The sequence below is a fragment of the Danio rerio genome, chromosome 1 (assembly GCF_049306965.1).
Source record: "Danio rerio strain Tuebingen ecotype United States chromosome 1, GRCz12tu, whole genome shotgun sequence".
NCBI classification, from domain to species: Eukaryota; Metazoa; Chordata; class Actinopteri; order Cypriniformes; family Danionidae; genus Danio; species Danio rerio.
In genome coordinates this window covers 26,006,778-26,020,889 of record NC_133176.1, presented here as the reverse complement: position 1 = coordinate 26,020,889, position 14,112 = coordinate 26,006,778, and the positions used below count along the sequence as shown (strand labels likewise).

General features: G+C 36.7%; 2 protein-coding genes across 2 annotated transcripts; both read right to left on the bottom strand.

The window, feature by feature from the left end:
* Positions 1 to 4,063: 4,063 nt before the first annotated feature.
* Positions 4,064 to 7,548, bottom strand: qdprb.3 (quinoid dihydropteridine reductase b, tandem duplicate 3). The gene is made up of 8 exons (NM_001109710.2): positions 7,493 to 7,548; positions 7,064 to 7,176; positions 6,785 to 6,877; positions 5,933 to 6,029; positions 5,698 to 5,838; positions 4,450 to 4,558; positions 4,294 to 4,377; positions 4,064 to 4,218 (listed from the first exon to the last, which is right to left on the bottom strand). Exons 1-8 carry the CDS (start codon positions 7,518 to 7,520, stop codon positions 4,110 to 4,112), a joined length of 774 nt encoding a protein of 257 aa, NP_001103180.2. The 5' UTR covers positions 7,521 to 7,548; the 3' UTR covers positions 4,064 to 4,109.
* Positions 7,549 to 9,588: 2,040 nt separating this feature from the next.
* On the bottom strand, positions 9,589 to 12,646 carry LOC141385605 (dihydropteridine reductase-like). The gene is made up of 8 exons (XM_009291259.5): positions 12,591 to 12,646; positions 12,140 to 12,252; positions 11,857 to 11,949; positions 11,028 to 11,124; positions 10,792 to 10,932; positions 9,974 to 10,082; positions 9,814 to 9,897; positions 9,589 to 9,742 (listed from the first exon to the last, which is right to left on the bottom strand). The coding sequence occupies exons 1-8, from the start codon at positions 12,616 to 12,618 to the stop codon at positions 9,634 to 9,636; spliced, it is 774 nt and encodes a 257-aa protein (XP_009289534.3). The 5' UTR covers positions 12,619 to 12,646; the 3' UTR covers positions 9,589 to 9,633.
* Positions 12,647 to 14,112: the final 1,466 nt, after the last annotated feature.

Here is a 14,112-nt window from a genome sequence, read left to right as displayed (position 1 = left end):
TTGGTGACAATCTCACTCTCATTAGCTTAGACAGCCCTGAAAAGCAACCGTCTACAGTTAGTTTTCACACTGTATCTGCAGAAGATAATGTCAGGGACTAAGAGACTAATATGGTTATTTTCAGGCCAATTAATATGAGTTATTTAAAATTTGTATAACTTCCAGCACATGACAGCCATAGTCTTGTTTTGAGGTGAACTAGTTTTTTTTTTTTTTTTTTTTTTTACAATAGCTGCAGTTTTTTCAATACATTTAACAAGTTTCCTAAACTCTTAACGCAGCAACACACCTAAACACACAATTGGCAAAACGGTTAACTTCATACTCAAAATCACACATTGTGAACTAAACCTCTAAACTAATGTTCAAAATACAATAATGAACCAACACACTACACCATGTCTAACAAAACACTGCAATCATGTTTCAAAATGAAATAATTGTTCAAAACACTAACACATGTTCTCTTCCAACAGAAACATTGTCAATCAGAACACACTGACAATAAAAACACTATCATCAGCTGACATTGCATTATTTTATGTGTCAGCTCTGCCCTTATACTTGATGCCTCACCATTTTAGTTTTGCTGGGTTTAGTAAATGCAGGCATTTTCTTTCTTTTGCTGTAGAAATTCAATACAAAAAAATGAATGACCATCTCAGAGTAGCTTTATAAAATGTAGTTCATGTTAAAAAATAAAATAAAGACACATAATTGCTGCAGTATTTGCAAAAGGACATTACTGCAAGATATACACACCGAAAAAGCACCGCAGTTATAATAAAAAAACAAAAAACAAAGGAATCTTCCATTCTGCCCGATCTTCTGCATTTGCCCGGCTTCTTTTCTGGCCTGGTACGGTATCCGTGGCCCTTTGGCCTATTTGTTTCTCCCAGGGCGACATCTTTTCACCAAGTTGAAGTCAGCCTCGTCAACAAATAATTTCATGTGGGACTTGATTGGCCTCCAATTCCATGACTCTCTAATAGTAATTAGACACACTGTAGATATGCAGTACAGTACAGCATTTACACTATGTACTTATAAACTCCAGGTTTAAAGAGTAGTTTACTGCAAAACACACTGCGTATAGTACAGTAATGACTGTATTGCATAACCTTACCTGGACGTATTGGTGACGGAGTTCTATGATGCGCTCACTGTTCCTTTCAAAAACAAGAGCCTCAAGAGTCCTCTTTTAAAGCATATGATCATGTGATTGGAAAAACCTTAACATATGACTGGGCTTTCTAGATGGGAATCAGCTGTGATACACTTATATGGGCGAGGCAGTGGTGCAGTAGGTAGTGCTGTCGCCTCACATCAAGAAGGTCGCTGGTTCGAACCTCAGCTCAGTTGGCGTTTCTGTGTGGAGTTTGCATGTCCTCCCTGCCTTCGCGTGGGTTTTCTCCGGGTGCTCCTGTTTTCCCCATAGTCGAAAGACATGCGGTACAGGTGAATTGGGTAGGCCAAATTGTCCGTAGTGTATGTGTGTGGATGTTCCCCAGAGATAGGTTGCGGCTGGAAGGGGATCCGCTGCATAAAAATGTGCTGGATAAGTTGGTGGTTCATTCCGCTGTAGCGACCCTGGATTACAGTTTTTTAGGATTGCTTACACACTAAAATTAAAAGTAGTACACTATTAGCAAAATATTACACACAAGTATCAAAACATCAGCCCATATTTGCACAACTATAAGCACATTGTCAACTTAACACTTGTTGCAAAACTCTACACACAGTGATTTTCAAAACACTAAACACACTTAACATACATTACACACTAAAATCTATCATGAAGTCACTTCCTTGCAATACCAAAGCACTGACTGTCAAATTACTGCACCGTCCAACCAATTGGTTCAACACAGTCATCAGGTGTGCAAACACTAGTTTGATTTATTGTAGACACATCAATCAGGTGTTTAAGCACTATAAAATGCCAGTTTCAATGAAAACCATCAGGTCTCAATATCAATACTGTCACACACCATAAAAAAATAATAATTAAAAAAAAAAAAAAATATATATATATATATATATATATATATATATATATATATATATATATATATATATATATATATATATATTCAAATGAAGCAAATTTATGGAGTGCCTTTCGAGCACAATTTCGAAAAGGTGAAAAGATTGTGGCATGATTATGCAGAGGTGTGTATTCACTTTAGCAGTGTGATCTGGCATTCTGTCTCATTACAGTATCTTTTACTGTACTGTAATACTAGATCTACACTGAACTACACAATTTTGCCTGACACTGTTCTTCAGGTAGTTTTACAAATGGATGGAGAGGAGATCTAGCATGAGTTTGCTTACGTAGATGATGGTGTGTTCAACCTGACAAGAACACGGAGTAGAAGAAACATCATTGGCCACAGGGCTATAGTCAATGTCCCAGGGCAACATGGGGGAAATATACAGTAACACTCTGTGCAGCCATTACAAAGAATGGGGTCCTCCACTGCCATGCCCATATAGGCCCTTACAACACAGCACATATACTTACATTCTTGGACCAATTGCACAACATAACAGCAGCAAATGAAATCGATCATACGCAATACATTGTTGTCTGGGACATGGTGTCTTTCCACCATTCTGCTCTGGTTCAGAACTGGTTTCAGCAACATCCACATTTTACCGTCCTACATGTATATCTTCCACCATACTCTCATTCCTCATCCTTATTGAAGAGTTTTTCTCAGCATGGTGGTGGAAAGTATATGATCTTCGTCTCCAAGCTGAGGTACCCCTCATCCAAGCCATGGAGGAGGCCTGTGACCAGATGGAGGTAGCAGCAATACAAGATTGTACATTCAAGACACTTCTTTCCAAGGTGTCTTGCTAAGGACAACATTGCAATTGATAATTCTCATGCCAGATCCAGCTAGGCGAAGAGACAATGTCTAACTTACAGTTCAATACGTAAAGTGACATGTTACTGTACTTTGAATCTTCATGCCAACATGTTGGACATGTTGAGGAATAGATGAGTTTCTTCAAGGTGCAACATTGTTCTTGAGTAGTGTTTCGTGAATTTACTTTATATTTGTACTTTGTTGATGGTAGCCTACTCTAATCATAAGGAAGCAGAAATGCTAAAAGTGTTTTAGGTTTATCACAGCAGTGTGTAACTCGTGCAAACAGTGTATAGTAAATATGAAAATGTGTGTTTCTATGGTAAAAAAAAGTGTGGTTTTTAAACATAAGTCTATAGTTTTTATAAGAGTGTTTAATTATGCAAAGGATCTGTAATGTTTTGCTAATTGGGTGTGTGGTTGTGTTAATTGTGTGTACTGTTTTAAAAAACACGGGCCCTGTTTTGAAAATCGTGCTTAAGCAATCCAAAAAAACTGTAATGACAGAATTGTGTAAAATGTAATTTATAAAAGATAGATAAGCCTACAGAATTATTTTAGAGTAAATGACAATGGTAGCTGTTTTTGATCTAACAGAAACAAAACTACATAAACGCTGTGAGTTTGCATTAGAAATGATCTATTTTCTGTTTGAAGCCTATTTTGAAAACTCACTGAAAAAAAAAATTAATCAAAAATCTAGGAATTATTATTTTCTATCAGTTTGAGGAGGTGCTCAGCTCTGGCAGATTTTAGAGCCCTCCTATAGCTAGACATATTGCACCAGGTAACAGTTAGTGTGCAAGTTGTTACCTTCAGTGGAAGCAGCGCAGATGTGGCGAATGGAATCAGTTTAAATTTTTTTACAAAGAGGGGAGGGAAGGAAAAAAAAAATAAATAAATAAAAATTCAGTAATAAAAGCTACAATAGAATGAGGACAAAAAAGAAAGATCCAGCAAGATAAGCACTCCCAGTCAACACTAGTCTCATCTATACAGAGTAACCAGAGGCGTTAGTCAATAGACAAACATCTGAGGGAGTTTAAACGGTCTTATCAAAAAAGTCACTTCAATTACACAGTGCTATTTGCAGTTTAAAAATTAGGGAAAAAAAAGTTCCCAATAAAATTGAACAAAGCATGTGAGTGATGTACGAGCAGGTTAGTAAAGACAGCACAAATAAGTTTAAAAGAGTCTTTATTGGGAGACTGACAGCTGATTAATATGCTAAGGGCTTTTAATAGGGGTAGCCACTGTTCTGCCATTAGCGGTAACAAGCTCCACTAGACTACCTGAAGGTGGTCTGCTTTCTCCAACAGTCCACTTAAAGAACAGCCTAGAATAGAAGAAAATCATCATATCTTTGTGCACACAGACAAACACCAGATGCTCTAAATACGCGTATACTTACTGGGTAACATGATTTAGTGGGGTCCAGGAACTGACATCGGCATTAGGCATGATCCTCCTATTTGTGGGTGTATCCAAAGTTTCCCTAAAATAGTAAATATTAGTCAAACAATGATTCTGGACAAATGAGTTGACTCTGTATATTTGTATTTCTTACGGAAGGATTGCTAGAGCAACAGATCGCGGTGGAAGACCACTGTTCGGCCCACTGAGACTCTGGGTCAGCTGATGTACAGATGCCTTTGCCATTCCAAAACTAACAGATTCTAGAACAATGGGAGAGAGCAAACAAAGTCACATCCAAAAAATAAAATAATCCACTATTAACTAGACCTCAAATTAGATAGATAGCAAATTAAACAGTAATGTTGGGAAGAAAAAGTTTAGCGGGATTTGCAGAAAAAAAAAAAAAAAAAAAAAAAAAAAAAAAAGACCTTTTTTATTATAAGAAATCAAATTCACTTGGGTAAACTTTAAGAGTTGATGCGTTAAACAATCTCAGTCCTGGAGGTCAGGCGTCCAGCAAAGTTTAGAAAAATCTGCAGGACACCGAACCAACACAATTTGAAAACCCCTGGTCTAGAGGTTTAAAATGGACTACTTCTGAAAATGTGCTCATTTTAACCCTGCTGGAGCAATGATCCTAGATTCTGCAGGAATTTAAAAAAAAAAAAAAAATCCTACTTGGATTAGAAAATGGCCACTTCTAAAAGTTTCAGAATTAGTACGGTGTTGAAATGAAAAAAGCAACTAAAAGAGCTCATAAAAAGAATAATAATAATTTCAGCTAAAGATACCGTTTTTCTTTGGCAATGATCACAAAACATTTTCCTGGAGGTCCGATGTCCTGCAGATTTCAGCTCCAACCCTAATCAAACACACCTGAAAAAGGTAATCAAGGTCTTACGAAGTACACTTGAAACACCCAGGCAGGTTGGAGATAAACCCTGCAGGGCACCGGACCTCCAGGAACGAGATTGACCACTGTTCAATAGCAATTCAGCAAGAAGTCACATTGGAATAAGGTTCCATCTGCTTTCTTAATGATAGAGATGTTGAGCTTCAAAGTTTTTGCATTCCATACAGCACACCGTATGTGTAAGTCTTACAATTTAAAAGAATTTATTTACATTATGGGTTTTTTTTTATTTTTTTAACAAGTTGTCATTTAATAAGAACGTCAATAACTAAATTGAAAAACACATCAAATTTAACCTTATAATTTGAGGGTGACGAAGTTTGCATAGAACTCTAAAGCACAAAAGTTGTGGAAATTGTCAACAGCTTGTTTCAAAGTTATTAATTTAGTAAAATAGAAGCACTTAAGATTTGGTTTGTCTATACATTCGTATAACAGTTTAAGGGAATACAGGACAAGAGAGGGGGGGGACACCACCTTACACACCTGCTGTTGGCCCCAGTGCTACTTTGGCCCCTGACAATGTGAGCAGCCCACCCTCTCTCAGGTATTTTGTTGCTAGGTGAGTACAAATGGTGGAGGTCCACACATTCTCCTTCCACATCAGATCAGCATACTTGTACAGAGCTGAGGCAAAAATATTATTTTCATATGGAGTCAAAAATCATGTAACAAAATCACTGTCACATAAGGTCTGAAGACCTGCAAAACCAGTACTAACAGTTGGCTTTAGCATTGCCCTCTGCTTGACCTCCAGCCACGCAGTAGATGGCATCAACTTTCTCATCACCCAACAGTTTACCAACACCCACTGTTACCTATGAGGGGGCAGAAGAGGTAATAAACAGATACAAGTTACCTGAAACCACATTAATGTGAAAAGCGCTTTAAATTAACTTTGTTTACTGTAGCTCTTTCTTTGCTTCTCCACAGTGGCTTTATAGGCAGCGTTTCCCCAACCCTGTTTGAGGCACACCAGCTAAACATATTTTGGAGGTCTTTATCAATCTAATCCACTAATTTCAGGTTTTGGGATCGGTTAAATGTTCTGCCGAGTTGATTCAGGAGCATCTGATTAGGAAGAGGTTTAAATCTTGTACTGGTGTACCTTCAGGAACAGGGTTGGGAAACACTTGTACAACGCATTCTTCAAAACTCAATTTAATAATTGCTAAAATAAACCATTCCTTAAATCAGTAAATTCTACTAACTAATTCACTACAATTAATTCATAGGGAGAGTTAATGTACAACATACCTTCACTGTAAAACCTATAAAGTAAAGCTAACTCAAACCACTCTAGTAAACCGCTTGCAAGAAACCACTTAACAAATTTGAGTACTGTTAACTTACTCCATTTAAGTTGAAGTAAGGAGATATAAAACCAAATGACTTTGACAAAATTAATTTTACTCATTTGAGGAGTTTTGAACTGTTAATGTGGTTAACTATACTCGTTTTGTTTGATAAACTTGACTGTTGGGTTTTACAGTGTGGAAATAAAATAAGCATTTATTTGGGGGGGGGGGGGGGGCTTTAGGGAGAGATGGTCCTATTCTTTTAGGCAGTGTACCTGTTTGGCTTGATCAGTGAAGGATTCAGTCATCTTTACTTTAACATTTGCACTGGCTTCTTTGTTGACACTATGAGCAATAGAGGCAACCCACTGAGAAAAGGGGAAAAATAAAACATAACATTTGGTCATCTTGCCATAACAGCATAAAATAAAATGCAATCAAATGTTTAAGTGAATAACACTGCTTGAAGAAAATAAACTATCAAACGATCATCTGGTGGCACATTGCGAAGCAAACCTATTTCAATGAAGAGGTTCTGAGTTGATGCAACTTACCCAATTTTGGGCTCTGAAATAACGTACACTCTCTAGGCCTAGTGCTCCAGTTCCCCCATAAACAATCACTTTCTTTACTTCGCTGAAGGCCAGACTGGAATTCAGAACCATTACTGAAAAACAAAAACAATCGAAAACTCAAACACACATTAGAACAAAATTTAACCCACAAGAAACCCATTCAGATCTCAATTGTACAGCCAAACATTCAAATCATCTTCAGCTCAATAAGAAACTTCCAGCAGGGCTGTCAAACACAGATCCTGGAGGACCACAGCCCTGAAGAGTTCAGTTCCAGCTCTGCTTTACCACAGCTACCTGCTGGTTTCTATCAAAACTTATAGTTTCAATTAGTTTAATTAAGCATGTTTAATTAGTGTTAAAGTAATTTGTGCAGAGCTGGAACTGAGTTTGATGCATGTGACTTACAGGTAAGGAGGACACCAAAAGTAAACATGATTCTGACACAAACTGTCTACAACACTGCAGAAAGAGCTTACTGTTTCATATTTATAGACCGCTGGTGTGAGTGTTAATGAGAGACACCTGTGCGCCACACCTGTGGAGGATTAACAGGAGGAGTGAAGACAGTGAAAGACCAGAGAAGACCATCGGACAGATGTATAAACTACCAGAACATGTAACTGGAACTTCTCTTATTATGCTTTAAATTCAATTAGAACGTGAATATTTGTGAATTGAATGAGAACTTACTGAATGACAGCTTGAATAAATGTATGTTTATTATTTTCTCACCTATTCAAGAACATACTAAATACGTTTTATCCAAGAAAATTACTTTTATATTCACAGATGTTTGGCAGCAGTGTGTGAATATAGACATCCTCTAATGGTAAAATTGTGTTATATTTTTTATAATCACACCTCATAAAAACCTTAAGAAACACTTTGATTAACATTCTCTCTTTGTACACACTAAAAACTTTGCTGGGTTCCACACAATTCCTTCACGTTGTCCAAACACAAAACGATTAATTCTGCAGTCACACTAGAGTTTGAGCATGTGAAATTCTGTCGTACGGCGCAGTGAAAAGAGGTGGGACTAAACAAGATGATTAGACTTTTTTAAAAAAAGCGAGCGATTGGTCATGTTTTGATCCTCAATTGATCTCAGACAGTTAAGTGATGGAATTTCACAGATTGGAGTTCACCAAGCTTGAACTTTGCAATGCAGCGAACTGTGAAACTTGTCGCAGGTGCTTGCGTTTTTGGTCTGACGCATTAGCATGTATATGAATAGAAGTCTATGGGGAGAAAAGTACAGTGTGACTGCAGCTTAAGTTGACAATCATTTTGCCCCACCCATTGGTGACTATCTCACTCTCTTTAGCTTAGACAGCCCTGAGTGAGAAGCAGTAGTCTACAGTTTTTTTTCACACAGTACCTGCCAAAGATAATGTCAGCAACTAGAGGCAATACAAGTGTTGAGTTTTAGGATGCACAAACGAACACCGTAGTCTCCAGTCTACCTTCTTCACAGCCACTTCTTGCAACAGTGTCAGATATTCTCAAAAATAAGGTTAGTCCTGTTTTGATGCTATTCTAAGCTAATTATCATTCAAGTTCATGATTCCTCATTTTAAGGTGAGATACACTTTAACCTCTGGATTGCTTAATTATTAGAAGTCTTTAGAACGCTATATAAAGAGAGAAATCAATGTCAGCTAAGTTACCATACATGGTTATTTTTAGTCACATTAATATGAATTATTTAAACCAGTGTAGCCATCAGTTTCTTTTGAGGTGAACAATTTGCATTTAGTACCACTAGCTAGATAGGGCTGCTTTTTCTAAATATGTTGTGTGAAATGTATGCAATTCACTATTCTAAACATGAGTAAAATCTTTAGTTTTTATACCAAAGCTCCTAATTAGGAATTATTCAATTTCAGTTTATATACATTTTTTTCACCAGATTCATTTGAAAAATAATTTTCACTAATAATTTTGTCATTAAAAGATAATTAGGCTTTGCAAAGTATTGAGAGTTTATTATAAGGAAATTTAGATGTTTTATCACCTCTTTATATGTTGCTTAAAATGGAATAAAATTAAGCTTACATGACTTTTAATTAAACATTTGTTCACAAGCTTCAGTTTTTTCAGTTTCTATATATATATATATATATATATATATCAGCTCTAGATGTTATTTGTCAAATACAAATCATTTTTGCAAGTGAAACACATTTATAAATATTTGCACAGCAACAGTTTGCATACAGTAAGTACCTCCCACTTGTTAAGGGTCCAAAAGCATTTGGACAATTAGCTTTTTAAGCTGCTTCATGGACAGGTGTTTGTTACACTATTATGATAGATTGTGATGTTACAATATTATGACAGATGACAATTTAGAAAAACCACTTATTTCAGATGTTTTTACCAAATATTTTAAAAGTTCTAAGATAAATGCTTTTTAAAAAAAAAAAAAAAAAAAAAAAAAAAAGGATTAAATCAAGCTGGTGAGTGATGTATAAGCAGGTTAGTAAAGACAGTACAAATAAGTTTAAAAGTCTTTATTGGGAGACTGACAGCTGATTAATATGCTAAGGGCTTTTAATAGGGGTAGCCACTGTTCTGCCATTAGCGGTAACAAGCTCCACAAGACTGCCTGAAGCTGGTCTGCTTTCTCCAACAGTCCACTTAAAGAACAGCCTAGAATGGGAGAAAAGCATCATAGCTTTGTGCACACAAGTAAAACCAGACACTCTAATACACATACTTACTGAGTTACATGATTTAGTGGTGTCCAGGAACTGACATCAGCATTAGGCATGATCCTCCTATTTGTAGGAGTATCCAAAGTCACTCTAAATAATAAATGAAAACAGTAACTATTAGTCAATGATTCTGGACAAATGCACTCTGTATATTTGCATTCCTTACGGAAGGATTGCTAGAGCAACAGATCGCGGTGGAAGACCACTGTTTGGCCCACTGAGACTCTGGGTCAGCTGATGTACAGATGCCTTTGCCATTCCAAAACTAACAGATTCTAGAACAATGGGAGAGAGCAAACAGTCACATAAGAAAATCCTCCAACTTGTATGGTCAAGATTGAGAAAATTAACAGCAATTTTGGGATTCAGTGTAGCGGGATTAGCAGAACAATTGAATGGCCTGTGTTTTATTACAAGAAATCAACTTGGCCCATCTTGGATAAGCGGAGTGTTGATGCATTTAACAAATATCAAAAATGGCATAATCTTTATTCATTTGATTAAGTGACTTAGCAAATCCAAGTAGCAGATTCTCGATGGAGGTACTTTTGATCTTTACAGCCATATAAAAAAAAAAAAAAAAAATTGCATATTTATTTTCATAAAATATTAACACAAGTCGTCAAACACTAGAAAATTCAACTTAGCCTAGTGCAGGGGGTTCAATATCAATTCTGGAGGTCAGGTGTCTTAAAGTTCAGCAAAAAGTACACTTTCAGCTGAAGATACTGATGTTCAGTGGTAATTCAGTAAGTTTGCATAGAGCTCAAAAGCACAAAATTGTCAACAGCTGGTTTCAAAGCTGTTAACATTAGTAAAACATTTTAGATTAAAGACTTGGTTTGTCTATACATTCGTATAACATTAAGGAAGGGAGTAAGGAGAGCAAGAGCAAGGGGGGGGGAAAAAAAAAAAAAAAAAAAAAAAAAAAAAAAAAAAAAAAAAAAAAAACACACACACACACACACACAACACCTTACACACCTGCTGTTGGCCCCAGTGCTACTTTGGCCCCTGACAGTGTGAGCAGCCCGCCCTCTCTCAGGTATTTGGTTGCTAGGTGAGTACAAATGGTGGAGGTCCACACATTCTCCTTCCACATCAGATCAGCATACTTGTACAGAGCTGAGGCAAAAATATTATTTTCATATGGAGTCAAAAATCATGTAACAAAACCACTGTCACATAAGGTCTGAAAATCCTGCAAGACCAGTACTAACAGTTGGCTTTGGCATTGCCCTCTGCTTGACCTCCAGCCACGCAGTAGATGGCATCAACTTTCTCATCACCCAACAGCTTACCAACACCCACTGTTACCTATGAGGGGGCAGAAGAGGGAAAAACGGATACAAAAGTTACCCGAAACAGCATTAATGTGAAAAGTGCTTTAAAATTAACTTCGTTTACTGTAGCTCTTTGCTTCTCCATGGTGGCTTTTTACACAGCTCTCCCAACTGTTTCTGGAGGCACATCAGCAGAACATATTTTGGAGGTCTTTATTAATCTAATCAGCCAATTTCACGGTTCGGGATCAGTTAAATGTTCTGCCAAGTTGATTTAGGAGCATCTGATTAGGAAGAGGTTGAAATCTTGTACTAGTGTGCCTTCAGAAACAGGGTTGGGAAACACTTGTACAACGCATGCTTCAAAACTCCATTTAATAATTGCTAAAATAACCCATTCCTTACAGCTTTAAAAATCAATAAATTATACTAATTCTCACAACAATTCATTCATAGGGAGAACATTAATGTACAGCAAAACTTCTGTAAAACCCAAAATGTAGAGCAAACTCAAACTATTTGTGGAAACCGCTTGCAACAAACCATTTAACAAGTTTGAGTACTGTTAACTTACTTCATTTAAGTTGAAGTAATGATAAAACTCATTACCTTAAAAACCCAAATTCTAAACTCTTAGTTGTAGAATTCAATTGAGTTAACTACTCATTTCATTCGATAAACTTGACTGTTGGGTTTTACAGAGTAGAATTAAAATAAGCATGAAACTTAAGGGGTGGGGGAGAGATGGTCTTATTTTGCAGTGTACCTGTTTGGCTTGCTCAGTGAAGGATTCAGTCATCTTAACTTTAACATTTGCACTGGCTTCTGCGTTAACGCTATGAGCAATAGAGGCAACCCACTGAGAAAAGGGGAAAAAATAATAATAATTAAAAGATTGTCATAACAGCGCATAAGAAAATAAAGTTAAATCAATGTTAAACGAGAAATGTATAACACTGCTTACAGTAAATAAACTCAAAATATAAGTGCATCTGGTGGCACACTGCCAAGCAAGCTTATTTCATTGATGGTCTTCTGAGATAACTCACCCAGTTTTTGGCTCTGAAGTAGCGCACACTCTCTGAACCCAGTGCTCCACTTCCCCCATAAACAATCACTTTCTTTACTTCGCTGAAGGCCAGACTGGAATTCAGAACCATTACTGAAAAACAATTAAAATTTATAACACCTGTGCACCTTAGACAAAGTCACATCAGTTAAAAAAAATAAATAAATAACCCATGAGAAAACATTCCAGATATCAAATGTGCAGCTAAACATTACATGCATCTCCTTCAGTTTAATAAGAAACTCTCAGCATGGTTGTCAAACAGATCCTGGAGGACCACAGCCCTGAAATAGTTAGTTCCAGCTCTGCTTTAACACACTTACCTGCATGTCTCAAACAAATCCTAAGGACTCAATTAGTGTTGGCATGTTTAATTAGTGTTAAAGTAAATTTGTGCAGAACTGTAACTGAGTTTGAAGCATGTGACTTACAGGTAAGGAGAATGCCAAACGATAACATGATTCTGACACAGATTGTCTTCAACACTGCAGAAAGTGCTTACTGTTTCATATTTATAGACCGCTGGTGTGAGTGTTAATGAGGGACACCTGTGCGGCACACCAGCGGAGGATTAACAGGAGACGAAATGACAGTGAAAGACCAAAGAAGACCATCGGACAGATGCATAAATGATAACCAGAATATTTAACTGGAACTTCTCTTATGATTCTTCAAATTCAATCAGAATGTGAATACTTGAGAATTAAATGAGAAATCACTGATTGACAGCTTGAATTAATGTATGTTATTATTAAAGTGTGCTCTTTTGATGGTTATCTTAAGAAAACTATTTCAAATGAACTTGAATAAATAAACAAAATATAAACTTTCTTTGTATTGGCTTAACAAACCCTTTGAGGGCAAACAGAATAAAATCTTCAAATTCAAATAGAATGTGAATAGGTGAGAATTGAATGAGAAATCACTGAATGACAGCTTGAATAAACGCGTTTATTATTTTCTCACCCGTTCCAGAACATACTGAATACAACACTTTATTCAACAAAAAAATCACTTTTATATTCAGAGATGTTGGCAACAGTGCGTGAATATAGACATCCTCTGGTAAAATTGTTGTATTTTTACAATCCCACCTTATGAAAATCTTCAGAACCACTTTGACATTCTCTCTTTGTACACAGTAAAAAGGGGGGGTTTCAGACAATTCCTTCAGGCTGTCCAAACACAAATTGATTAAGGTGACAATCATTTTGTCCCACCGATTGGTGACGATCCACCAGATCAGATCACACACACATTCCACATAGAATGTCCAAGTTTTTTGTATATGGTGTACCTATTAAAAAAAAAAAAAAAAAAAGTGCAAAAGTGTCTGTGGGATTCTGTTCCCAGGATATCGGATATATCAGTGTTGAGTCTGAGCTCTGCATGCTGCAACGTACTTCTTGGTCAGGTAGGCCTATTAATCTCTAACTCTTAAATGCATCTTTGGGTAATTGATGTTGTACATTTTTAAATTGGCTTATTTAATTACGAAATTGGCATCAAAAATCTTTGCCTGATAAATAAATGTAAAATTCTTGTTGAACTGAAATATCTCCTGAAATCTTTATAGGTTGTTTAGGCTGATGTTTCCGCAGCTTATGACCAGGATTGCTCATACCCTCAGACTTAATGGATGGAGCATTGGCACAGCATTAAGCTGCAGTCACATTTGTGTGTGCGGAATTCTGTCGTACGGCACTGCAAAGAGGGGCGGGATTAAACAAGGTTATTGGACATTTAAAAAAAAAAAAAAAAAAAATGTGAGCAATTGCTCCAGGTTTTAAATTTCTGTCCAAAGAGGTCATGTTTTGATCCTCGATTGGTCTCACGCAGTCACACGATTTCGCAGGTCAGAGTTCACCAAGCATGAACTTTGCATAACAGTGACCGGCGAAACTTAATGCATGACCCTGTGCTTCCGGTCTGACACATTCGCATGTCTAGAAG

Bases quoted from the DNA above. Each gene is read 5' to 3' on its own strand.
- LOC141385605 (XM_009291259.5), bottom strand. From the start codon at position 12,618: ATGTTATCGTTTGGCATTCTCCTTACCT. The intron at 12,253-12,590 runs GTAAGTCACATG...ATTGTTTTTCAG, and splicing joins GTTTGGCATTCTCCTTACCT to TAATGGTTCTGAATTCCAGT. The intron at 10,083-10,791 runs GTGTGTAAGGTG...CCATTGTTCTAG, and splicing joins AGCACTGGGGCCAACAGCAG to AATCTGTTAGTTTTGGAATG.
- qdprb.3 (NM_001109710.2), bottom strand. From the start codon at position 7,520: ATGTTTACTTTTGGTGTCCTCCTTACCT. The intron at 6,030-6,784 runs GTACACTGCCTA...GCCCCCTCATAG, and splicing joins TCACTGATCAAGCCAAACAG to GTAACAGTGGGTGTTGGTAA. The intron at 4,559-5,697 runs GTGTGTAAGGTG...CCATTGTTCTAG, and splicing joins AGCACTGGGGCCAACAGCAG to AATCTGTTAGTTTTGGAATG.